The sequence below is a fragment of the Pundamilia nyererei genome, unplaced genomic scaffold (genome assembly GCF_000239375.1).
Source record: "Pundamilia nyererei isolate P.nyererei 1_Seehausen unplaced genomic scaffold, PunNye1.0 scaffold00103, whole genome shotgun sequence".
Taxonomy (NCBI): domain Eukaryota; kingdom Metazoa; phylum Chordata; class Actinopteri; order Cichliformes; family Cichlidae; genus Pundamilia; species Pundamilia nyererei.
Genome location: NW_005187504.1, coordinates 200,464 through 227,632, shown reverse-complemented (window position 1 = coordinate 227,632; position 27,169 = coordinate 200,464). Strand labels below are relative to the sequence as shown.

General features: G+C 39.1%; 1 protein-coding gene across 1 annotated transcript in view; it reads right to left on the bottom strand.

Moving 5' to 3' along the window:
- Positions 1 to 27,169, bottom strand: part of LOC102205351 (receptor-type tyrosine-protein phosphatase N2-like) — a 214,455-nt gene that overhangs the window by 181,157 nt on the left and 6,129 nt on the right. Inside the window, exons 2-3 of the mRNA XM_005740735.2 lie at positions 20,159 to 20,209; positions 5,461 to 5,574 (exon numbers count right to left, since the gene is read on the bottom strand). Coding sequence (XP_005740792.1) covers positions 5,461 to 5,574; positions 20,159 to 20,209 — 165 coding nt within the window. The remainder of the gene's footprint in view (positions 1 to 5,460; positions 5,575 to 20,158; positions 20,210 to 27,169) is intronic.

Genomic DNA, 27,169 nt, shown 5'->3' with positions numbered 1-27,169 from the left:
GTGTGTGTGTGTGTGTGTGTGTGTGTGTGTGTGTGTGTGTGTGTGTGTGTGTGTGTGTGTGTGTGTGTGTGTGTGGGTGGTTAAAGGGGGAGAAACAGAATTGCAGCAACAACTTTGTGAAACACGAGATTCAAACCGTTCACAAAGAAAGAGAGAGGCAAATGTACTGTGTGCTAAAGGTTAAATCTCGTCTGATTTTTGTAGTTTCGATATTACCCCTGTTGATAATAATAACGCTGTTACTAAATGGGCGTACAGTGACATTAACTACACTCAGAAAACACAGACAGGCTCTACAGTGACAGACTTATAGAGTTTATGAGGATGTGCGTAAATGGACTGGTATTTGTATAGTGCCTTTTGACTCAATTTGAGCACTCACAGCACTTTTTTTTTACTACACACACATTCATACAGCACTTTTATCTTTGCTCAAGCGCTTTTTTATCTGACGTTCATTCACATCAGGGGCAACTCTTGGTTCAGTGTGTCGCCTAGAGCTCTGTGGTCAGTCCAACGTCTGTGGGATGGTGGCGAACCTGTTTGTTCTCTCACAGGGTTGGACCTATAGGTTAACTAGGTGGGAAAAAAACTAGTTGTTTGACTTAAACATCTGGGTTGGTTATGGATGAGCTCATAACATTATCCATTTATTAAACGAGTTCTTTATAAAACAAAATTGACATCTTTTTTATGTCTCTCTTTGACTTCCGTTTAATAGCCACCCAAAAATGTTGTGTCATTAGTGAGAGCTGCAAATTAGCTTGCGTTACTCAATTATAGAACAATAACTAACGTAAATAATTAACCAAAAATAATCAGAAGAGCCTGTGAGAAGAGCCCACAGTAAGGTGTGGAATGAAGCCTGACTGTAAAAATTGGCCAATTCCATTTTTGGCCTTTTATGTGCACTTCTATCATCGGCGGTTCCACCAAATGTCATAAAGTTTGGTGTCACATTTGACCAGGCTCTTAGTTTCAATAATTATATTGATAATCTTTATATTTCATCTATGAAGTATTGACCCCATCAGTGGAATGGTGTCCAAATCAGAATAAGAAACGATTAAGTCATCTTACAAAACGGTCCAAAATCCAGCTGCTGCACTTCATAGGTCTTCTAAGTGTTTCATGTGTTTTGTCATCTTTGCACCTGCTTTAGTTTAAGATCTTGCTGATCACTTTCAGAGCTCTGTACAGTAAAATGCCTGTTCACATTAGCAAGCTCTTGCTTCTGCTCTATAATATGCAGGTCACTGAGGGCTTCAGACTTCAGACCAAATCTTGTTGTTCTACACTGAAAACCAAAGGAGACTATCCATTGATATGCAAGATTGTGGCTCCTAAAAGATGGAATGCATGAGCATTACATTTGAGATCTGATGAAATTACTGAAATGTTTATTGAAGCATTTAATGGATACTGTTATGTCTTAATATTTGTATTTTATATTTGTTGATTGTGGCTGTGGGGCACTTTGTGATCCTTATGTAGAAAGGTGCTGTATAAATACATTTTACTTACTTACTATTTTTAATATGGTTCCTGTGCACTCTTTTATAAATGAGGCTGCTCGTCACTCCCTGCTGGAAAGCACCAAGCTCGGCGCAGCAGTGACTGACGACTGATCATTATGTGTTTGCCCTGCAAACAGATTAAAAAGCGGCAGGTGTATGCCATAATGGAGACATGTGCATATTAATTTGTACATCAGGTAAGATGTTAAGAGTGAAATCATCTGGGTGAAAAGCTTCCTGCATGTTGGATCAGCTGACTGATCTTGCCCTCAGCTTCACAGTTTCACTGTAAACCGGCTTCATGTGCTAACACAGTGTCATGCTATCATGGGACATGATGCACTGAGCTTATCCATCACCTGCTTCTCTTTGGAGCAGATCAACATTTTGAAGAAACAAACAATTTTTTTCCATGAAGCTGCAGCCAAAACACCATCAGCAGCTCAGCTTATTGGGAAAACTGGAAACAAGACTAGAGCTTCCCAGTGACTCTTGCGATGTGAAAACTCTAACAGAAATTCAATAAACATAAAGTATTTGCCTAAATGTCCAGATATCGGTCTGACTGTGGACTCTTCTTTCCTCGTGCGCTTTTGTGAATCAGGACATCAGTTCCCATATCCTAAAACAGAGCTGATGGGCATATGGGGGTAGGATCGTGTTTGTAACAGGGAAAGCAAAAGGACAGAGTAAACCGCGTTACCTTTTTAGTGGACTAGCCGAGCCTGAAATGCAGATGCTTTAGTGTCTTTAGAGTTTTGTCCTCCCTAATGGCTTCTGCAGACAGCTGGGCCCAAACATCTCATTTGCATAATTCATTTCACTTCAGAGCTCCTGACAAATGCCTCCAAACTTGTCGCCTCTGTGAAATCGGAATATTTCTCTAGCTCTCCCGCTGAGCCCCGATTCGGAGAATTAAACCAGAGGACTTTTTTTTCTTTTTTTGGAGAGGGGTGGGTAGAGGAAAGGGAGGAAATGCACTAAATCGAGCTCAAAAGAAGGATGGTGTAATAAAAACACGAGAGAAAAACTCCTCCCAAAACAAATGTACTTTTTTGAAATCATTCTCTTTTGAGTGGTCAAGCACAAAAGACTGGACTTTCTTTTTTTCCTGCATACATGAGGTCCTGTCATTCAGAGCAAAGCTGGATGATGAAAGGGGATGAAATCCAGCTCAGTGGGAGGTTACGCAGGTCTCTGCCTCCCTCTCGTGGTACAGCACACTAACAGCAGCTTAGTGCAGCAGGAAAGACGACAACTGATCCATCTGTTCATTTCTACACAGGCACAGCAAAGGCTGATTAAACCAAAAAGTCAAATAACAAATATTTACGCCATAATGCTCACTCGGGCCGTTCCTTCTTTCCTTTTTAGTTCATTCATTTGTGGGATAAACAGCTATATTGATGTATTACTGTAAGCATGGATGTCGTGGCATGCAACAGTGAACTCTGGCAGAAAGTAAACCACTTTATAACTAATTCAATTAATCTCCTCGGAACCGTGATCCATTCATTACAAACTCAGACAAACTGTGGTTTAAAGCCACAAAATTAGATTCTAAACTTTGACAGAAAATACAGAGTTTTGCGAACAAGAGTGGAATAAATTTAAGATCTAAATCTATAAGATATTTAACATATAATTAAAGGAAAATACATCACACAAATCTATATAGATATATATATATAACTTTGGATTATCCTGGTTGTATCATTCAAAGGCTTCAATAATTCCTTTATTGACTTTATTTGGCTTTTCTCAATCAACAAGTGCAAAACACAAACAAGTTCAAGTTCCTGAGAATAGTTTAGCTTTAATCTTTGGTCTCATTGTTCTTTGAACAACCAGGTAAAAAAGAAAAAAACATCTGTTTGACAACAGAGACAGAACGTTACATTTTTTCATCTCTGCCTTTTGTGATGAGAATGACATCAGAGTGTATTAGGATAATCAGGATAAGGCACAAGACCCATGGAACTGTTCTGTTTATTCACCATAAAAGCATGTCTCTGTCAATAATGAATATCCATTTGACTAACCTATACTGCAGACTGCAGTAATGTAAACTGCACTGAATTTCTGACATTTCTGCTTTAGAATCAACAGCAGACGCTAAAAAAAGCTATTAGCTTTAGCAGTAATTGCCAGTGTGACTGCGACAGCCACCTGTACAGACTCCAGCAGAAAATACAATTTAAACAACTGCAAGCTTGCTGACTGGCAGCTGACATTTGGGGCAGGCAGCACATAAACTACACAAAATTGACCTCACACAACTTAATATTGTCAAAGAATTGCCGACAGGATCAGTGCGATATGACTTGAGAAGAAAAGTCTGCACCCTGCTGGGATCTGATCTGCTGCTTCACATCAGAGCTTCTTTTCTGGATGAGATGGATCAGCTCAGTGAAGATCTTCTCACTGTGCTCCACTGTTTGATCAGCAGACTGATTGATGGCCTCCACCTCCTGTTGAAGCAGCTTCACATCTTTCTCTCTGTCCTGGATTCTCTGCTGGATGTTTTGTCGACTCACCTCCAGCTCTCTCTGCCTCTCAGTCCTTTCTGCTGCAGCTGTGTCTATTTTCCAGTGCAGACATCACAGACCACATCTTCAGGTCCAGCATAGCAGTGATCGGCAGGAGCAGCTTGGAGTCCAGTCTTCTTCAGCTCCTCCAGTAAGTCTGCTAACATGCTGTTTTCACCAGGACAGGCCTCGCTGTGAAGGTGCGTCTACAATGGCAGCAGCTCTCTTGTCTTTTCGTTTCTTTTTTCTTGTCTTTTCTTTAACCCAGAAGCTTTAAATGCAGTTCATGTAGTAGCTGTGTCAATAAGTAACAGTCACCAGAACCTCGAGCACATTCAGACTGATCAAAACAGTAGAATTTCCCATTAGTCCTTCTCACTACACCGCTTCTCCTCAATGGTGACAAATGTCTAAAAGCCTCACTTCACACTGTGTCTGTGCACAGTTTTAAACAACACTTACTTCTCTTTCTCTCTCTTTACTTGCTAATATGCTGTGAATGAGCCTTATGTTGACTACATCTGTGCAGGGCAGAAAACAAATAGCTTTGCAGTAAATCAGGAAGAAGAGGAATGAGTTAGCACTCATCATTACAGACTGAAAAACAGAACATGATTTGAGGGGATCCATTGTGAAAGTTTAGATGTTTTTTAATGCTGAGAAGCCAAAAAAAAAAGGAAATTAAGAGGCAAAAAAAATCCTCTCTGGATAAGAAAGGAAAAATAATGAGTTTTCATTTATTTCACTTAAAACATTTTAAACTTAAAATAACAGACATATTTATTTTATCACACTGCTTTATGCACACCAGAGTGTGCACATTTATAACATGCAAGTATCTCTGATTGGGTTTGAGTGAGTGAATGGAAACTAAAGTAGGAAAGTAGTAAATGTGTCGTACTGAACCATGCAGCTCTTTTTAGCACTCTCAGTGACAGCATTAGCTCAACTCCTTCAATCCCTAATCCTGCCTTTAAAATCCCCTAACCTGGGGAAGTAATTACAAATCAAGAAAACACATCTGCTTCACAGGCGTCAAGGTTATTTGGGTAAAATGCACATATTATTCCCACTGTATATTTATAAATACATACTGTGGATGCATGCATACAATCTTGATCTGACCGAGTGAAAAGACATTACAGTATTTGGGTGGAACAAGTCTTGTGTTCCTATATGACAAGTTTAAACACACTTATTCTACCTTGGTTTGGAAAATAATCTCAAATCAGTTTGCGATTATATCCTACAAAAGCCGCAGAGCTGAGTGTGCATATAATTTGCACATGACCATGATTATGAAGATTATGAACTTGAAGCTGACACGGCACGCCACTTTGTGCGTGTGCATGTTCTGTGCAAACGTACATACACATTTGGGCTGAGGAAAGCAGAACATGTGTGCACGTGTTTACCTCTGTTGGAAAGCTTCTCCAGCAGCATCCTGAAGCGCTGCACTACAGATGGGGAAACATCGTAGGTGTAAATCTCCTTCACCGGAACAGAGTGACACCTCCCAAACATGCCATCTGTCAACAAATAAACAGACACTTTCAGCAGAGATTATAACTCGTGTTTCTATTTTGCATTTCACAATTTCACACTGAAAGGCACACAGTTTCTTTCAAGGGGATCTATTCTGACTGCCCTTGTTTTAAATGATGTAAATATAGTTTTACAGTGGCGCATGTTATATTAAACATGGTCAAAGTTTCAGATATTGAGGTCAGCATAGGTGCAAGTAATTCATCACAGCCAAAAATTAATCATAAGAAAGCAACCATAAAGGTTGTGTCATACAGTAGGGATTGCATCCAAACTGTGAACCAAGCAAAGCTATTCCAGTTAAGTACAAAAATAAAAATACGAATGTACTAAAGTTCTTCTTTAAGACCTAAACGTTCAGAAAACCAGGAGTTTGGACCAATAAAAAATTGGCAGTTTGAGTAAAAACTAGCGAGGACTGTAAAACATAAAACATTTAAAGCAGCATATTTTGTTAGCAAACTGTTAAACTAAATCAAATTAAATGTTGTATTGGGAGGATTTGTTTGCCCTGAACTGACATTTAATGAACTCAGACATACAAGTTTCATGATTACCTAACAGCAAAACGCGAACCCCGGCCACCTCTTTTAATGGGTCTTTATATTTCAGCATGTGAGCGCCAACCTTAGGCTAACATTGCTGAAAGCAAAGTAAATCACTGTTGCCAATTTATTGTGAGGGTTAGGGCTGTGATAAAAGCAAAAGTTTTCCTACAATAAAATGAATATTTAAATCCAAGAAGAAGAATCAGAAAAGCTCATGTGCTCAAAAATATGCAACGAAACTGAACTGTGTCACTTTTCACAGAATCCTTGATACTGTGATTCTGTATCAGTGTCGCACAATTTTAGGAGTATTTTCCAAAACTCAAGCAAAACACTGAACAGACAACAAACAGACACTTTAATTTCACATGGAAGTTCATCTCCTTTATCCTTATCCTCTTTTATCCTTTTATTGCTAAACATGGATCCCAATGACATGTAGTGTGACTCTCACTCACTCATACTTCCTTCCAAAAAGCCACACAGTGGGTTGTGTTAATGTGAGCTGAAGGAAAAGGAAACCGTGGGTTGAGAAAGCGTCCAAAAGAGATGAGTCAAATTACAAAAATAAGCTGGACTATCTTCTAACACACAGCCTCTAATGTCGAATTATCAACCTCGAGCTAAAAGAGAAAAGGATCATATTCTTTGTGGCTCATCAGGTTTCACAAATGCAGGAATGTAGGAAATATAAAGTTATGACTGTATATAATATCTGCTTATGCAGATCTTTTCACTGTAGAGTAGTCTGGTCAACATTCGGTGTTGGTGTAGTAGTAGTGGCACTTATAATGGTAATCGAGTGAAAATAAAGCTCTAAGCAGCAGAAATCACTACAAGAACATTTAAACATGCTGCTTTACAGTTCAATATCCTCCTGAAAAATGTCCAACAACACACTGTTTCAGTAATATCAGTGACAGTCTAGATTAATAAGAAATCAGAAACAGAATCAGGATATTTTAATAATCCATAAGGAAATTATGTGGGTTAGAGTTGCTCCAAGACAATTACAGTAATAGACTGAACTAATTAAATAATACAATATATTACAAAGATTACAAAATACAAGAAATAGCTCTAATATGTGCAAATAGCTCAATTCTAAAATAGTATTAAATAAGTAAAATATATATGGTAAAATGTGTTTTTTATTATTATATTATACCCTATTATTATTTTAGTATTTTATGGCATATTCTGCACACATGAATCTGTTGTATTTAAACAAAACGTTTCTGGTTACCATGTTCAGTTCTGATTTTGTCTGAAGGTTAGAAGAGAGAGTTAACTGGTTAAACACTGTGACACGATGTAAAATGGAAACTTCACTATTTATTAAATTATTCTAGTTCTGGTTTGTAATTCTTGGGATTTCAGAGGTTGAGATATTTGTTAAACCTCAAAATGTTATTTTTGTTTTTTATGTCGCCTTTTGTTGTCACCGTCTGTCTGCACGTGTGATGGGTGAGGGATCTTCTATAAATACTCGCTTCTTCTCAGTCAAACTGGAAACGGGCATTTAACGGGCAGCTAAGGACAAGTGCTTGGGCTGCACTGCTGTAATTACTCACAAATGTCTCACTGGACGCCTGTTCTTTTTAAAAATCAGACTGAAGAGTGAGATGCAGTGTGAGAGAGTGAGAAGGCAAGAAAATAAAAGATATCTGGTGATATTATCGCTGCAAACTAATAAACGTCCTTAAGATTACACATGTTTCGGGCTCTTTGAAGCTACTTTGTTGCTGAATAAATTGTGTGGAAAATACTGATAAATCTTGCGATACTATAACAGTTTTGAGTAACTTGGGACATACCAACATTACACTAGCAAGTAGCGTGTCATTGTTGTTTACTTCTTTTTATATATTTTAAAGTTGTGTGACAGTATCACGACCAATATTAAAAAACAGGTATTTAAACACTGCGTGACAGAACTACCAAGGTACAGATGAGGCTTTTTGGATAAGTCAAGGATCATCTGCGATTTCTAGCTATGTTGAAGTGCCTTTGAACAACAACACAAACTCCAAGTAAGATTCGTGCAAAGATGAATAACTAGGCATGACTTTTTGAGGTCATAAATTCACATTTTTAGACTGCAGTTTTTATAATGGTTATTCTAGATGCTTCCGGAAAACTCTAACTACATTTAACAGATTGGAAAATGCTTGATCTTCTGTCTTTAAACATAGTGCCAGTACATTTGTTACAGGATGCAAGATCCAAACGCCAATACCACTTGTTCTGTATCCCGGTGACCATTTGTCAGTTTATTACAGAGTTACGTTAATTGACAGACAGTTTATTCAATTCACAAAGGATATACTGATCCAATATTTTCCTCCAAACAAACATTCCAATAAGTCGACTCAGTGTCTGCCAATAGCAATTTCCCTTTACAATACTTAATCTATATTTCTGAATACAATGCGTGTCTCCTTCAGTCCTCAGCATTGTAGGAGGACTGACGAGGCAATCTTGGAGCATTTTTCTTTCCAAAGCGATCCCGATGCCTGGAAGTAAAATGGAAACAGTGAGAACTAATTGAGGCTAAAGTGATACTGCTAGTATCCTTAAGCGTTTCAAACTTTAACTGTGACAAAGTGCAACAAAGACAAACAAGATCCTGAGTAAAGTACCGTGCCACAGGCCTTTTCTCTTGTTCAGCTTAGATCTTACAAAACGCCATTTCTCTTCATTTTCCAGAAGGAACATCTTGAATTATCCCTCATAATTATGCTCATGCATATCCAAGTCTCTGCAATTTATCCCAGTTCACTGCCAGAGGGCCATAATTCAGAGCCAGACATGTCTTCTTGTGATTTATAGTCGAGATTGGAGCATTGAGAGGATTCACCGGGCCATTCTCAGAAACAGAGGCTGTATCAAGACAAAGGAGGTCGACTGGCAGTGCTGACCAGCAGCCGCCACTTAAAAATAACCTTTGATGGATGGAAGTTATATAATGCTTGAGCTTAGCAATGCCTGCTCTAAGATTGACAAAAGATGTTGTCTTTGAATGTGTATGTGCTGTCAGCATGAAGTCTAATCTACATGTGTAGTACGCGGTGTTTTCATACTTGATTGTGACTGACAAAAGCTGCAGTCACAACTTTCTTCCAACTGAAATTAGATGCAGTGTTGTTGTGCATTTCTGGACTGCACCGTTGGGACACACTGGCGGAAAGCAGCAACCTCAGTCCTGCCTAATGAACTGGATTAAGACATCTTAATGGATCTGCTGCCTCTGGGGACCTGCACAAGTCCTTCCTTTGCAGACTGCACTTCACAAGATCAATGATATCTGGCATCACTTGCCAAGGATCTGGCTGCTTTTACTGGCTCAAGAAAAGTAAAGGGTTTTCCTAAATACATGTCATCAACTGACTTTAGCTCCCGTGGTTTCACCTCACTTTGCTTGGTTTGATCCATACTTTAATCCATCCATCTATCCAATTCTATTCATTTCAGTTCAGTTTTACTTATTTGGCCCCAAATCACATCAACAGTTGCCTCAAAGCACTTTATATTGTACTGTAAAGATCATAATACAGAGAAAACCTCAACAATCAGATGGACCCCTTATGGGAAAGCAGTTGGCGACAGAGGGAAGGAAAAACTCCCTTTTAATAGGAAGAAATGTCCGACAGAACCAGGCCTGACTTATGCGTATAAGACCCAAAGGTGTTCAGAAGAACACTGATTTATAGTATCAAAACCATAATGAAACTCTATATGAGCAACGTTATGTCAGTATTATTATATTCATCTGAGTGTGGGGGGGTAGTGCAGAAGGACGTGTACAAAAGTGACACTTTCCACAACAGCTGTCTTTGAAGGATCTGTAAAATCTACTGGCTACAAAAGATCTCTAATGAGTACCTGAACAAGAAGACCGGATGTCAGATCAGGAGGCCAAGATGGCTTGAAAGAATTCAAAAAGCTAGCCGAGAGGCCCAAGACCACCAGGCAGAGGACAGCGATGGCAGAGATGGAAAAAACTTTAATGGGGTGAACGAAGTGGTCAAACCCAAGACTTCGTCAAGTGAAGAAGACGTATATCTCCCACCAGGGATAGTATCCAGCAGCAGATTAAGCCAATGTAAGCATTCACTTAAGCCGACTAAACATTGTATGGGGGTGAAGACAGCAACTGCAGGAACTCTTCATTTGGCCACTAAATAATCCGTCAGTCACCAACATGGCAATTTGATGAGCACCACCCTGGTATATATAACAACAAGCCTAGAGACCAAATTATCCACAGATCAACCAACCCTGGTCCAGTTTGACCTATGAGATGGTCTCCAATTTTCAAACAAATATCACTTTGTCATTAGTTTGTTTACAAGGACGTGGCTTCAAAGCAGCTCTATTATAAGATGAAGGGAGTATAGTTGCAGAAATTTCCCTCAAAAGATTCTCAAGCTACACACGTTTGATCAATAACACCACCCACACTGGCCAATTAGTCAAATCAGACAGGCATAGAGCAAATAAGCCAGTGACGGTGGGGGCTGTGTGAAATCATTAAACAAATATGCTTCCAACTCCAGTGAAGTGTTGAGCGTTAACGCCGCATCCTGACCACAGCTCCCATTAATGAAGCACTTCCTGACAGCAAAAGCACCAAGAACTTTTCTTTTTCAGGGAGGTCTTGCTTTGATCTGACTTTGAACTTTTTTTTTTCCAGTGAAGCGACTTCATGAAGTGTCATGTATTGGCGGTAAAGGTTTTGATTTATACATGTTTTAAAAATGAAAGAAGATATGCTGAAAATCAACAATATGACCAGTGAGAAGCAAATTCAGATTTGAGTCAGATTCCAGACTGGGCGGGATGTCGACTGTTGAAATGGATGTTCGAGAAACAGTATGCAACAGGGCGCAGATGGGTAATGGGCCAGTAAAGCCCTGCTCCTCTCACGCCTGTTGCCATGGCAATCTCCACCGAGTGCTTTTTAGCTCCCTTGCAGCTAATCAAGGAGAAACAGGGTGGAGGGGGCGAAACAGAGCACCCTCCTTTGTCACAGGGCCTTCTGTGTGTTGTTGTTGTTCCGTCAAGAGCTGACATCGCCCATCTTGGCTGATACAAGGATATATATATATATATATATATGCTCTATATATATATATGACAATAATTCGTTTTGGGACAAACAACTTATTATTATTCTATTAATGAGCTTGAGGTTCTTTTTTTGCATATTTATGGAGCCCTCGTAAAACATGAAGAGTTGCTGTTTGGTGTTAAAGTGGAAAATAAATAAAATAAAAATAAATAAAGAGAATCTGGTGTGTGGGGCAGGTGGTGAGTGAAGATTGAGCTGTTCTTGCCAAAAATCTCCTGCCTTTTCAATTTGCTGTGTGAGAGCACATGAAGGCACATTTCATGTTGCTTGCGGAGAACGTTCTCCCTCAGGGACTGCCGAACTGTCCGAACTGCATACGGACAGGCTGACACTGGAAGGCAAAATCCAGTGACTGGTGATAATAAAATGACATGCCCCTGGCATGACGCACTGCCTTTGGACTTGGACACTGTGCCATTTGGTCACAGGACTGTAGCCAGGTCTCATTATTATTCTGTTGGACATTGTGACACAAAACTTGATGTTTGTCCTATGTACAAGTTTAAGATCCATAGTGAAATTGCTGATGTGCACCTGCGAGTAGTGAAAGCAGGACTTTCAGGGACCTATGAAAGCAGAGGTCCAGAGGTGCACGCCCTTGAAGGTTCACCTTGCTTTTTAGGGGTGAAGTCACGTAAATTTTCCTCAGGTAATTTGTTAAAGTGTCCTAACTTTTGTTTAGATGTTCACAAAAAGAACACTATATGGTTAAAGTAAACCAGTCTAGAAAAACACTTTGCCAGCACTCATATTTGCACTCTTGTACTTGTATAATCAGCTTTTGTGAAGACCCCCCTGGTCTTTTGACCTAAACTAAAAATCACAGGCTATTACCGTTTTTACACTCTTATTAGCAAAGCCACAACAGCACTCAGCCTGCAGTAAGCAGTTGAGAATAAGCTTTCTTATAGCTTAGTTAACCAATGTCAATTAAAGAGCGCCTGGAGGCCATACTCTCTGCTGGAAATCAGTATTTCTGTGCTGAGCAAGCTTCTTCAATGTGAGCTCTATTACAGCTCTGACAGTAAAGCCAAGGGACCCAATCAACACCTGGAGGGCAGCACAGACTCCATCACAGAGCGGGAGATGAAAGGCATGTTCCAACTGGACTATAAGCTTGGAAAAAACACCTTTTTCCTCACAGACGTCCACACGTTTGGTGAGAATTGTTTTTTCTCCTGGATTGCTGTCTGTCTTACGCTGATGTTCTAACACAGTCTGTACCGATGAACCCGATGGGAGCTGTATCCTGAGGAATACCTGTGTGTCGAATCCCGTTAACTTTGCGGTGCTAGGTGAAATTTGAATTTATAACACAGGACAAGCAGTTTGATGTGAGACAAAATCACCGATGTGAAGTTTACAGGATTATCTGCAATTGATTTTCACCTGTGTATTCAATCAGGTATGTTTCACTTTATGAATCACGTTGAGCAGCGTGGAGCCATTTTCATCAACATCTCATTAAATTTGCAACCTCCTAGTGAAGAAAGCAAAACATCTAAGGAGCCACACGTTGCTCTCAGAAGCTCAGTGATACACGACCTCAACAAAAAGAAAAGTCAATATTGGATTTAATAACAATTTAATAATTTCAGCACTTTGATGTTGTCGATGGACATAATATATTTATATCCTCAATATCTAAAATTCATATTGAGCTACAAAAAATGAAAAAGAAAAACAGACTGTAAAAGATTAAAATAGGATAGGATTAAAATGAAGCTAGTTTAATGGGTTTGTAGTTTTATTATTTACAGCACTTTTAACATGGAAAGCAAATGTCCTGCTTCGATTTTGTTTAGTTGTTTTACTGCAGTCGTACTCGTTACCACTTTTATATTGAAATACTTTTGTTGGAGCTCTGCAAGTTTTACAAATATGAACCCTCCAGGGTCTAAAATCCATCGGAGCCAAAACTGAGTCTTGAACCTGAATATTTTATTAGGCTGGTTGTGCATTTGGTCTGTTTTCTGAAAATGTTTTGGGGCCAAAGAGGTTTTACTTTTTCAAATACTGAAGAAAAACTTGGAAAAACTTCAGGTAGAGATTGTGAGTAGGCAGCTTCGTTTTAAGGAATGAATAATAAAATTAATTGATTAACAGCTGATGAAATGGGTTACCAGAATCACCATTTCCAATTCAGATCCAGTAAGGCTCTGATGAATAATAATTAAGTATTTAGCTTTTGGATAGTCAATGGACTAAATATCAAAAATATAAATTAATTAAAAATACAAGCTTTACATTATTACTTTATTAAAGTACTCACAGTTGCATCCTTACTTCAAAAACTGTTAGAAAACTGTAAGTTCAAGCAGCCATTCTTATCTCTATGGCCAGACTCAGATGCATGCTGGGGCTAAAAATGAACACCAGCAGAAGCTTCTACACTGCAAAAAATGTCTGTCTGTACAGATGGTTATGTATTAAATCGCTGCATCTGACTGAATTTAGACAGTTTACTGTATACGATACGTGAAGGCCTGTTTTCATAATATTACCACTTAATTCCTGATCACACCTCCAACGGGAGTAAATTAGACCCTCTTACTTAGACAACACTGTCTGATAACTCACAACTGTGTCAGTCTGTTGTTGTGACAGGGACTTTCTGCAGCGTAATAAAGCTGACCCCGGCGTTCAATGTTCTGGCTCTAAATGCGGCAATGCTGAAATGACAATCACAATGAAAATGTCAAGTCGGCGACCAAGCTGCGTCGTGCTGCTCAGTTTGCCCGCCCTTTTTCCTTTTATACCCGCTAATGTCAAGGTCACTTGCTTGAAAATAGCAAAAAGTCCACAGAGGTGGGTGGACTCCATCATCACTTCTTACTGAACTGTGGAGCATTGCGTCAATCCATGGAAACTGAACATGTAACAGCTGCCTTAAATGGCCTCTGTTAAATAAAACGTGTATGTTACATAAGAGTTCAAGCTCAACTCAGACAATGATTGTTGAAGAACGAACAGCAACCTTAGTCTTATAGACTAAAGTAGAGTGGTGGACACAATACATGTTTATAATTAAGCTAAACCTGCTTAGTTTGTGTCTGGTTAACTCAGATGTCGTACAAGAGGCAGCCATGACGATCAAATAATTCAGAAATTTACAGGAGGACTGTGTGAAGTCAAAGATGGTGGTGGTCCTGTTCCCCCAAAGAGCCAGCTGTCTCCTTCATAACAGCTAAAAATAGAAACATCTAAACCAGTAACTCTATTTTACTAACACATGTCCACAGCAGAGGTTCATGGCAGTTTTAGCTGTGTGGTGGCAGGCTTGTGTAATCATTGTTCCAGGTTATCGTAGTGAGCATGGACATAAGTGTACAGATTTTGCCTAACCATTCGCTGCTGCTAGTTCACCGTAGTGAGATCTAGCAGCAGTACATAATAGCATTTGTTCAGTCCCATATGGAAAAGATATATATAAATCTTATAAAGTTTGTATCTGTCTCGTGCGAAACTTGTATGAAAAGCATACAAGAGTGAAAACAGATATAAGATCCCTTGAAAAATCATATAAATGAAACGTGTGTGTTTTGGATACTTACTAAAACAATATATGAAAGTAATGAGAAAGTGGCCACTTTCATGAGTAAATCATATACGTTTTTACCATTTCTTTTCCATATGGGGTAATCGGTTGGGAATGTCTGTACTGTATATCGATTAGCTAATAAAGCCTTTGATAAACTTTTTGTGAGTATAACCTGCAGGAAAAGAGCTTAAACATTATTTTGGGGCAGTCAACAAACTATTTTAGTGTTTTTTCATTATCCATGACGATTAAAATTACAGCGTGCCGCTCTCCATGTTCATTTTGATGGGGTTTAGTTCTGCTATCCAAAAACAATAGCCTGGAGTTGCTGATATTTGGGCTGCTGAGTGACAAGTCTCCATCAAGACTTTCCTGCTGTGTGCTCACATGTTCTGCAGCAGGGGTGCTCTGGACTCCTCCAGTTCTAGTTTACAAAGGGTCCAATTCACCTTACTGGGTGACTTTGCAATGTATTAAAGTTACAGTGAAGGTGTTTATTATTATTATTACTTATTTAATCTAGCAAACATCTGGTTACCTCTTATTTTACATAATCTTTTTATAGTGTTCATCGACGAGCAGCTGTCACCTTTTTCCAGCATTCAAATTGTTCCCAGTGGTCAGGTAAAACGAACACCCTGCTTCCTGAGAGTATTGAGATATCATTTCAGCTAATACACTTTCTTTTTGATGCAGAAAAATGTAGTGAGGGAGACAATGTCCTCAGCTAAACAATATCAGGCTCAGTCAGTGTTTTTTTGTTTCTTGCCAAGAGAATATGGCCAGCTCAGGCAATCAGAGTTGCGGTGTGTCTTCATAGAGCCTGAGCTGCCAATCACCAACACAACAGGCTCGCATTGTCTACGGCAGCAGCTTGACAGCAGCTATTGAGGCAGGTCAGACACACTGTGCATGAGAACAATGGCTGGAGGTGCAGTCACCGTAGCTTCTCCCCCATGAGAGCCTCGCTTCACATGACTCAGCCACGAGGAGCTTTTCAGTCTCTTTCAAACTCAAAGTGTGGCCAAACTGACAAACAGCACCCCCACAGTGATGCTAGTAAATCATTTTAATGCCCAAGTTGATAGATGCGATGTGAACACGTAAATAAGGAGAAACACATCGTGTTAGTGTTGGGAAATGACCACTCAAAAGCTGGACACCTTTTCGTCTGGAGAAACGCAGCACAGTGAACACTAAACAACCATCTAAGTGAGAGCCGAGAGGCTCCTAAAGATCTATGAAAGAGGCAAAGCAATAAATCGTATTTACTACCCAAAGGCAGTGAGGCAAAAAAACCACACACTTCACAAAACTGTGTGCACCAGTGAAATGTGCAGAAGAGCTGAGATCCTTCTCCCCCTGTTTAGCTGCTGTCTGACCATAGTTACAGAGCCGTGATGAAAAAAGGTGCAACTTTGCTTCTTTTTACCATTTGAAACACTGAGACCATTATTGGATTGACCTGCTGAGAATGCTTTTTTTGCAAAATGTTGTCCTGGAGACACCTACTGTTACAAGAACAATAACAAAGGTGCTTTTGAGTGCTCTGGCAAGTGTTTTGTGTCGGATACGGAAAGATTTTTTCGCAGCTTTGCAAGAGTCCCAAACAGTCCCAAGACTCTGCAGGTCTGCAGCAGATGCTGTTGTTGTTTGACTCGTGAATATTAGCTCAACAGCCAATACTGCCAACTTATAAATGGTAAATGGATGTTTCATCCACCCAATTTTCACACAAAAGCGCCTTTTTTTTCTACATCTTAGTGCTTTCTATCTAACATTAACACTCTAATGATGAACACAGTATCTTGCCAAAGGACACTTGCAGACTGGAGCAGCCAGGAATTGAATCACCAAACCATCCAATTGTTAAATATCCTGCTCTACCTCCTGAACCATAGTCAACCCTTCTCATGTAGAGTCATGCTTCGCCATGTGAGCATCACATTTGAAAACACTTTACAGTCCAACACAGCTCCCTCAGACACCATGAGACCTCAGAGGAACAGTGCTCTGCTGGCTTATCATAATAGCAATAATAATGTATACTTTATTGATCCCCGTGGGGAAATTCCTCCCAGCCCACTGAAGGAACAGTGGGCTGGGAGGTCAGTTCCTTCATCATAATTACGCAAATTCTCACGATCAAAATACAAACAGTAATTATACAATTTTAAAAAATCTTGTCTATGGTCTTCAGTTTGTGATTCTAAAGCTGGTTAACAGAAAAACAGGAGAATGCAACTTCCCTGAAGGACGTGAACTGGACTTTGACTTTGACCCGATTTTCACCAAAATTAAATCACCTCGAGCTGTTTTCAGTTTCATCATTTTTTACTTTTAAATTTTAGATATCAACAAAACAAGAAAAATAACCTTTATCATATTCTATCTTCACGCACAAGACCCCACACCCACCACTCCCTCACCCTCTGCACTGAGCTCGAGCTCTACCATCTGTATCTACCATCCCATAAAAATTAAACATGATATCTTAAAAATGACCAACGTTATACTGCTGACAAACAGATAACTAAACCGATTACATACATAAATATGCTTAGGGGCTACCAAAGAATGGGACAAGCACTAAAGGGTCAGGGCCCATTCCCACGCCATACAAGACCCACTCATGAAGTGAAACAAATGTAAAGCTAAGCTGAAAATAAAGGCAAAATTTGTACTCTACTATTCAGGACACAAACATCTTTCAGTACAATAGTAAATTAGCTGTTAGTATCGTAATTTTGCCACGTAACCAAAAAAAAGGACATTTCTTTGTCTGAGTCAGAGAAAGTTGCCTACCAAGGACTGAAAACTACAAGAGTGGCGATTGAGGATTTAGCTGCAAGCCTGTTCTGATGTGCGTTCATCTGTTTTAGCTGGCACAGGCTCCAGCCAATATCTCCTTATCAGGCATGAAAACATACATATTTATCTAATAAAAAGGCAAAAAGAAATTGGGCACATAAGCCACCAACGTTACATCATTTTGACAAAGCAAGTCATCGGGTCAAAAAAAGCAAGGTTTCCTGCTTTAGATTGAATTAACCTTAAAATAGAAAAAGAAACATGATGCAGTTTATTTATTGTATACAGCCATCAACATGTTTTTACTTGTAAAGCTGCCATTTCCCTCCATCACTTCTTTGAGACCCAATTTACAAGTTGCAGATGACACATGACGGATGTTACTGGAGGCAGTCACAACAACACAGACGGAGAGCCCGCCTGAGCTCAGCTAAATATAAAATCCACCGTGGACATAATGATTTTCTCACCACAGGAGACACACGCTTTGTCTTTCACTCCCTCCTGTTTTGTCAGAATAAGATTACGGAGCGCATTTTTAAAAGGACAGGAAATGACCAAGCGAATAAATCTCACACACACACACACCCTGCCGGTCAGCTGGGCACGCACCTGTACCTCCTAACAGACCATTCACATGCTTAATGACATCATAACATATATTATTCCATTCTGTTATCTCTGCTGGCTCTGTCTGTGCCTTAAATCCTGCAGAGCTGTTGATAAGGGAAGCCTGTTCTGCACAGCTGATAGCTTCCCAGTAAACCGATGCATCCTGATGATCGCTGGTTACAGAAAACAAAAGGCTGGCCATAGAGATCTAGAATGAACTCTGCAGGGTAACGTGGTTATCTTCCCACCAGACCCAGTTAAGTATGAGATAAAAACGTTTCCAGGATTCAAAACGACATTTTCTGTGACCGGCTTTCAGGTTTAGGGCTTCTTTTTTTAAATTCTAGGTTGATTCTCAGCAGGGGTGTCTTTCCTCTCGTAGCCAGAGAGGCAGCAAGGGAAAGAGTAAGGCAGCTGTGACTGTGTGCAATTATAAAACACAACACTTGATTCTAAAGAGGGCAGCATGAATTTTCTAATAATGCACACATTGACACCGTGTTTGCATAATGTGAATAGTAAGCCAACATTTGAAAAGTTGTTATGGACAACAGTGTTGTTCAGGGGCCTTCTGACTACTACAAAGTCCAGGTGTTTTCTTAATCTGAGCACAAACTCCAGGTTTAAAAAGATAAATTACACACGTAAATACAGAAAACTGCATTTCCATCAACGGCCTCTTGATGCTGACCCCAGAAGTGAGTTAATCGTCACAAGTACTCATCTGAAAATACACAACTCCAAAGCAGAAATAAACATGTTTATCACCTGGAATAAAGACAATTGCTTGGTGTCTATTGCTAATTCCCTCCCAGGGAGTTGAATATGTATCTAACTCAATCATGTAATATCAGACATACTTTATATCTAAAATCATAACGCATAATTGAGTGATAAGTGGTGCAACAGAACACTTGTTCTCATTTCTCTCATATTAATCTGATATTTTGTTTTTCACCAGCTTAAATCTCATTTAATATCACGGTGACTCACAGATCAACATTTCTAACCAGCTAGCTAAAGGCTAATAAATTTTCAAGGGTTGAAAGTTCAAATGTTTCAGAGCATTTTGCAGAACAAAAAGACATCAAAAACACAATGGGTTTTTTCATAATCACTCACCAATTTAAAAAATGCCATTCAAAGAATATAGGTGTAATTTAGTTGATAGGAATAGCAAAATTTGCCATAGAGCTCTGAGTAGTGATCATAAAAGATGCATCAGAAATACTAATTTTTAAAGATTTTGGTGTTTAACAAGTTCAGTATACCCAGGGTATCTCTCTGTTATCTAGATTTACTTACCCTAACACTGGCTGTAAGGCTAAGCTTTACATGATGCTGATTACTATCTTGCTAAGCTAACTCAGCTAACTCAAGGTTTCTCCTCTACGTTCGCATGAAAAGAGTAGTGTTGGCAGCATCTGACCAATCACAAGTCTTGATATGTACAGTGGCAACAGAGTGGCGGATTTTTCAAAGGAAGATGAAGCTGTACTATTAAACTGTATATTAATTAAGTATTACTTAATTGTATTGTTATTATTACAAACAATCATGGAACAAAGTTGCATTTAAAAATCTATATTCAATACTGATGTTCAACAGGAAAAACAAAGACATTAGATTTGACACAGACATTTAACAGAATATTGATTTGTCAGTAACCAAGGATTTCTTATCTGCTGATTTCTAATCTGGAGATATGAAAAATCACTCTGGTTCGCAGCATAAGTTACCAAGGCGATCTCCACCACTTTTGTAGAACTGAAAATCCAGGCTTAACCCTGAAGTTAGCTGGATAAGATGAAACCTCTGGACATATTTTCTCTCCTCCCAAGCATCAGAAACCATCTGTAGTGCCTTTTCATGTATACTGCAATCGATATGTGTTTAGTAGTACTTAGATAAAGCTTGCTTACCGTTGACGCAGATCTCATACGGTGAACACAGCTCGTTCTCGAAAAGGCAACCTGTTAACAGAGAAAGATACAAACAACAACTACTTAGCAGGTTCACATGGAACTAGTTTACACAGATGTTTGCAATATTACCTCTTTTGGGTATTCTCAGTCGAATACTATTTTTCCACAAATTTCTTTCTCGAAACTTTTCATGCAAATCTACTTGCATGCAAATTCCAAAAGACAACATCTGTTTGAAACAGCTCTTTAATTCTGGCTTTACTGGAGTAACTGAGATATGTGCACCTCTCAATTACTGTTCTATTTTAAGACCGCAAAGTGAGAATAAGTGACTTATTAAGACGTCATCCCTTGGGGAGTTTTATATATTGCTACATTTGTCAGCCGTGGGCAGCAAAAGCCTGCAGTTATCCAGAGTTAACTCCGGGGCGAGGGGGGAACAGGATGATGCATCGAACCAGCTCCTTCACTGCTCCGCTGGGAGAGGAGAAGAGGCAGCTATATTTTATTCTATCCACTTGCAGGAGATCTGGCAGCATACAGGATACTGTTACACTTGATGTCTCTGTGCCTGCCCGTCTCTGTCCTGCAATCTTGAAATAGCTGTGTAACATAATGTTCTGCAAACACAAACAGGATTTACAGTATTATACATTAGCAGTGTTGATTAGTTGGGCAGCAGTTGGCTCGGTGCTCTCCACGGAGCTCAATATGAATGGAGCGAGATATTGCTTTAAGGTTTTTAATCAGTCTTCTCTGTCTGCAAACATCTGACTCAGATTCTGGTGATAAAAATATGAAAACTATCTGTGTGTATGTTGTTAAAAGAAACCTTAACCTAAAGCATCACAGAGGAAAAACAAAGTGCTGCAGAGGATTGAGTGGATCTGTTTAGTAGAAGCAGGTGTAAGCCATGTGCATTAAGTCTGCTTCCTGAAACGGCTTGACAATAAAAGCCTTCTACCGAGAAAACCTGAGAGTGTCTGATTGTTGCAAACAACAAAAGTCAGCGAGGTTAACCACACTGTAACTGTCCTCTACCCCCCACAGCTATAATAAATATTAGCACTACTCCTACTACATAGCACTGCACAAAACCGCAGCTCAGAAATCAGAAGTTAGACTACAGACCGTACTGCCCACGTTTCTCCAGATGATGACTTTTGGTTTTAAACTTGCACCTGCAATGTTGCTCTATTTTTTTGCAGGTGCAGCTTTGGAGCTCTGGAGCTTTGCTCCATCCACAGTGTCACACACAGATCGCGGGGCATTTGGTCACCTTTTCACGATTATGGTTCAACAAACCACAATTCCCCAAATTATTCCCAATGCATATACAAGAAGCGTTCGTTTTATATTAAGAATAGCCTAAAAAACGTAATTACAGATTTGACAAGAAGTGTGTGACTGTATATCTGTGTTCATTTACAACTCAGTTTTGCTATAAAAAGTAATAACTTTTTATCCAAAATGAACATTATACATTATAAAGGAACATTACAAAAGGAAAACACCCTTGAAAAGTTAGTGTAGATGTTGCACAATTTGTCCACCGGAGGGCGCTGTGCAATCTCCCTGTTGGCAAGACGTGTTTCAAATTTTACAAACAAGCAGCTGATGTGAGCAGAGTCAAGTAGAGCACAAACCAGTAATCCACCACTTATTATACCATTATAACAAGATTGTTCTTAAACAGACCTGTCATATCATCTTATTAAAGACTAATAAATAACTGCATATAATACATGCTTTGTGAATCTGATTTCTAAATCACCAAATATCAAAATCAGTCTAAAAGACCTTAAATTTGTCAGGCATATTTATGAGATAAAATCTATAGAGATTTTTCTACTGACAAATGTTCTCTAAACTAGCTAGCTCATAATTAAGCTAACATGATATTAAGTGCTATAAACACACTACATAACACATTTCAGTAGGTCAAACCAGAAAAACAAAGGTTCAAAAATCCCCTCGTGTTGACTTTTATTATTTCCAGTTGACTCATTTTCAAACAGAAGCAAACTTCTAAAATATTACATGAACTTGCACGACGTGGGACGCTAAACTTACTGTATTACTGTACTGTATCTGTCAAGTGGAAAATGGCATGTATCACTGCAATGTGCTGCATAAATGTGTGGGGAACATCTAAAAGCAGCATAAATACCAGAAGCCTAATTTTTCTGTGCCAAATGCTGCGTCATAACAAGACTGTAAATGTATGAAATATAACTTTTGTTAACAAAAATCTGTTTACATGCGAAAAGTTTACTTAGAGAAGAAATGCACAACAACTTATTTGCTGTTTTGAAGTGAAAATAAATCAAGGACCCTTTCGGAGTTCCAGCTCACTTCTTTTTACCCACGATGCAGTTTGTGTCTGATGGAGACATAACAGAGCAAAGCCATTTGCCATAAGCTTGAGTCTTGTTTTCCGGATATTTTTTATGTTTCTGTTTTTTTGTAATTAAAAGGAGAATCGCCCACAGCTGTATTTGTTTACATCTCTGCGGAAAAAAAGATGAATAAATCACAGCAGTTTCCAGCAGAGGAAACCTTGTTAAAAGCCAAGACATGTAAGACAGAAATGCTGTTTACAAAGAGCCCGAGTTTCATTACGGCAGCTTTGAGGCGTTCGTGCAGCATTTGGACCACTTTCTGCATAAAAAGCATAAAAAGAACAAAAAAATATGCAAGCAAGTAAATGGATACAAAGATGCTAACAAATAGCAGAGAATTACAATGTTGGAAAACCAAACGCTGTACAGATGAGCTTTTTCTGGGTTTTTGGTTGATTTTTGTGTCACTGTTTTTTTTGTGTGAGTGTGGGGGGGGTTGTCAGAGTAGATCTCACATGTTTAAAACTATGTGAACGCACCAAACCTCTAAATTCTTTATACTTTGGTTCACACTTTCTCCAGGGTCTCTTTCTTTGGACATTGGCTACTTTCACACTTTTTACACTGTATTATGTGCACTGTGTCCTTACATTTTTGGGGAAAGTATAGGACAAAAGTTCCAGGCCTAAACTGTCTAACTGTCTACAGCCAATTAACATTATCTAAAAGAAATGTCCTTAAGAAAAAATTAGCAAAGACCTACAACAGGACCTGAGAAGCGCATTCTCGCTTCAGCTAATCTCATCCGAAATGGTCTCAATGCAATATTAGCTCTCAAAAAGATGTTGTTAAGGAAGGGAACTAAGGAGAAAAGGCTGAGGTATGCCAAACTGCACATGAACTGGCCTTAAAATCAGTGGCAACGGGTCGTGAAGGAGTAATGAACTCAAATATAAGATTTTTGGGTCAAATTGTTCTTAATGTACAGAGGCTGGAGAGAAAGGTGAGTGTCTACAGCTGTCTGTAAAGCACAGTGGAGGCTGTGTCATGGTTTGAACTAACAATGTTTGCAAACACTGCCAATGCAGTAAAAGCACACATAAACAGAAATGCACAAAATTATAAGTCATTTGTCCTTTTCTTTGATCCAAACTTCACTGTTCTACAAAAACCTCCTTTACAAGCTGGAGTTCGTTTATGTATGTTTAAAAGATAGTACTTAAGTATTGTCAAACAGGGTACAAACATTATGATGATGATTCTTTTGATAATTATTGCTAATACATTAATGTCTAAACTATACATTTTAAATATGACAGAGTCAATGTAAATGTCCACAATAAACTTCATTGTGCTTCCAAAAGAAGACACTAAGATAAAACAGATAAAATCAAAAGTAAGGCAATATAAACATTTTTCCCATTTCACTTCCAAGTAAAAGGCTTCTCCAGTCAGTCGGAGGGTGATGATAAAGAAGATGACTCTGCATGCTCCTTTTGGACTTTTGCTGCCACCCCAAGTTTCTTCTCTCTGGTTTCCTCCCTCTTTAGCAGCCGAGTGTGAAATAGGTTGCAGCATCGCGCTGTGGACCGAAGCCAAGGCGGCCACACGGGAGGAACAGAATTTCAATCAGCTTCACCCTGTGAGCAAAGACCAGTGTCCAGGCTGTGGCCTTTAATGCCTCCTGACAGGGCCATTTTAAAAAAAGAAGAAGAAAAAAAACACTACATGTCCCACAATGCCATATGTCTGTTTGTATAAGAGACCTGTTGATCTTGAGGGAAAGGGGCTGGGGCCAGAGAGTTAACTCAGCGCATTCATTAGAAAGATACTTGGATAAAGCGTTGCATTGGCAGATGGATGGATGGTATTTTTTCTATATATATTCAAAGCAGATGCACCCATAAAACCTTTAAATACACTTTACTAGCAGCTAAACTTTATGCATTGGAGCGAGGCGTGTTCTTTTCAAACTCCCGAATTGACTATGTGCAATTATTGCCCTCTGTCTCTTTAACAGCAGACAACTCGCAGCATTTCCTTCAACCTTCTCCTTTAATGTTCTGTTTTCCACCACACAATGTTATCTGTGCAGCAGTGTTTACATCTCCGGACAGCAGATAAAAGTGGAGGCTGCAAGACTCAGGCTTTTAAAAGCTTTCCCCGCCTTAGTACTGTTATTTTTAGTCTGTCTAAAGGCTGACTCACTTTTAGGTTTTTCCCATAGCTGATAAAAAAGGGGCTTCCTTCGTGGCAGCCTGTGTGTTGTCTACCTACACTGTATATATGTGTAAGTGGCACATGCATCCTGTAGTGTACTATGGCTTCCTTTGCTCTCTTTGTTTTTTCAGCCCATTTTGTCTGGGCTTCAGCTCTGAGAGAAAAGATCAATCACAACATGCCCGACATGACTTCTAACAATTTAGACAGACGCAAAAAGAAGGTTTTGGAAGGAAAGACAGTATTGGATTTTTTTTTGTAATCATTATTATTTTGTTGCAGCAAAGCAGGGAAATCCATTTCCCAATTTGGAGGTGTGCACAAACACCCCTTCTTAAATTGGAAGTAATCTCTCTTCATCATCCCCACCTCGGTCTCCTACAGTCACAAAACAACTCCCTCCGTCCCCTTCCCTCTCCTCCTATTATCCTTTTCATCCACATCCACCTCTATCCATCTCTTCCACAGACTTTTCAAAGCCACAGCATTGATCCATCTAGTTGAATGAAGCATCTGGAGTGCACCGTGCAGAATGTGGATTTTTAATTTTTCCAAGAACCAAATGTGCATTTTTTGTGCAGGCACATTGAATCATTTAGTCTTCTATTGTTATTTTGGTTAAGCTTGAATGGCATTCAAAAAGACTTTACTTAGAGGTAAAACAGAACATAGAAACACCTGAAATGTTGGATCTAAAACTTTAATGCACAGGAAATCTCAGGGCAAATTGTTGGATGGTATAAATAAATCTTTCAGGGAACACTGAACAAAGTTTTACTTGTTAAACTTTATCTGCTAGAACTTCTTTTCATATTCAGCTAAATTGCAGCAGAGACTGTATATGTAAAACACAGACAGGTGCCATCTGCATTATACAGTAAGTCAAAGTATCCTCAGTTCTAATGATGCACGGCTTTAAGCCTTAATTCAGTTTAAATGGTCCCGATGAATCATGATACCATATAGCACTATCGTAGCCTAGCGTTAGCGCTTCATTATCTCTACTTGATCTCTACCTTAAAAGAAAACTTGCCTGCCAACTTTCCAACATAGCATTTTCATATGACTGTAGCACACTGCAAAAATGTGTTATTGAAGTTTAAAAGGGCATTTGCAGGATTTTATATTGCTTTGTACAGTAGCACTGCTATTAGCATTAGCCATGTTGCTAACCACTGGTAGCTACTTCAAGCTATGTTCCTGGAAAAGTTTTTAAAAAATCATATGGCTAGCTAGCATAAAAAGCAATAATCATTGAGAGATACGGAAAGAATATGTTCATGAATTCTCCTCTTCAACCTCTTGTTTTGTAGCACTTGCTGATATTCTTTCTGGTAAGTACAAATTCCTTAAGATTTAAAGTGTAGTAAACCAGAACTATCAATCAAATGTTCAGGCAACAACTTTCAAATTCAACAACATAAATTACATTTAGCAATTGCCAAAAGCTGTACTGCGATTTGTATAAATATGATTACACATGTAAGCGGTGTGATATTGAAGGTACATGTAACCTCTAATCACTGCTATACACTAAGCAAACATACATGTAACTGATGACTCCTTCCTCTCCATTGTGTTTAGCATGTACATCAGTGATGGAAAAAAACGACACATTTACTCAGTGTGGAAACTGTTGGAAGACATAAATATCCAGGAACTGACTGGGTGCACTCTGGTGAATCCAAGCATCATTGCACGCAGGAAGAACAACAAACCCTGCAGGGCCAAGCAGACACAATTCACTGAGATAACACTGAGAATAGATGCAGTTTCACCTGCACTGTGACAAAAAAGCAAAACGGGGAGATATTAGTCAACACAGCTAGAAACAGCAATCTGTAGCAGGCAGGGATTAAGAAGAAGCAGGGCAGCAGTGAGTGTGGCAGGCTCTTCATCACACCTTCAGTTTCTGCACTGACTCCAGAAGACTCCAGATTACTTGATATATTGATTAATGGCAAGTCATTCTGGCAAATCCTTGAAGCAAATGAAACACCAGCCAGACTTCACCACATGATGATGTCAGATTTATAATCACTCATTTTATTCTTCCCAAACATCATCCAAAAAACAACATTAGCAGATTTAATAATGAAAGAAGGACAGTGAAATAAAAAAAGTAGGACTTTATTATAAAGCCAGTATGGATCTGCCAAATACCGCAAGTCCACAGAAAGCTAAGTCAACTCACATCAACTGCTAAACATGCTGTACTTTGAGAAAACTCAAAAACTAAAAATTCTGACTGAAGGTTAATTATAGTTTATTACAACTGAAGTGTCAGTATTAGTATATAGTGTACTACCAGGTGCAATCTAAGCTGCAAACTTCGAGCCAACATACATGGGAAGTTCCTCAAACAGCCATTTGAGGACAGCTCCCAAAGTGCGTCCAATCCAAGAGACACGTGTGTTCAAATACCCACCTTCACAGAAGAAATAAA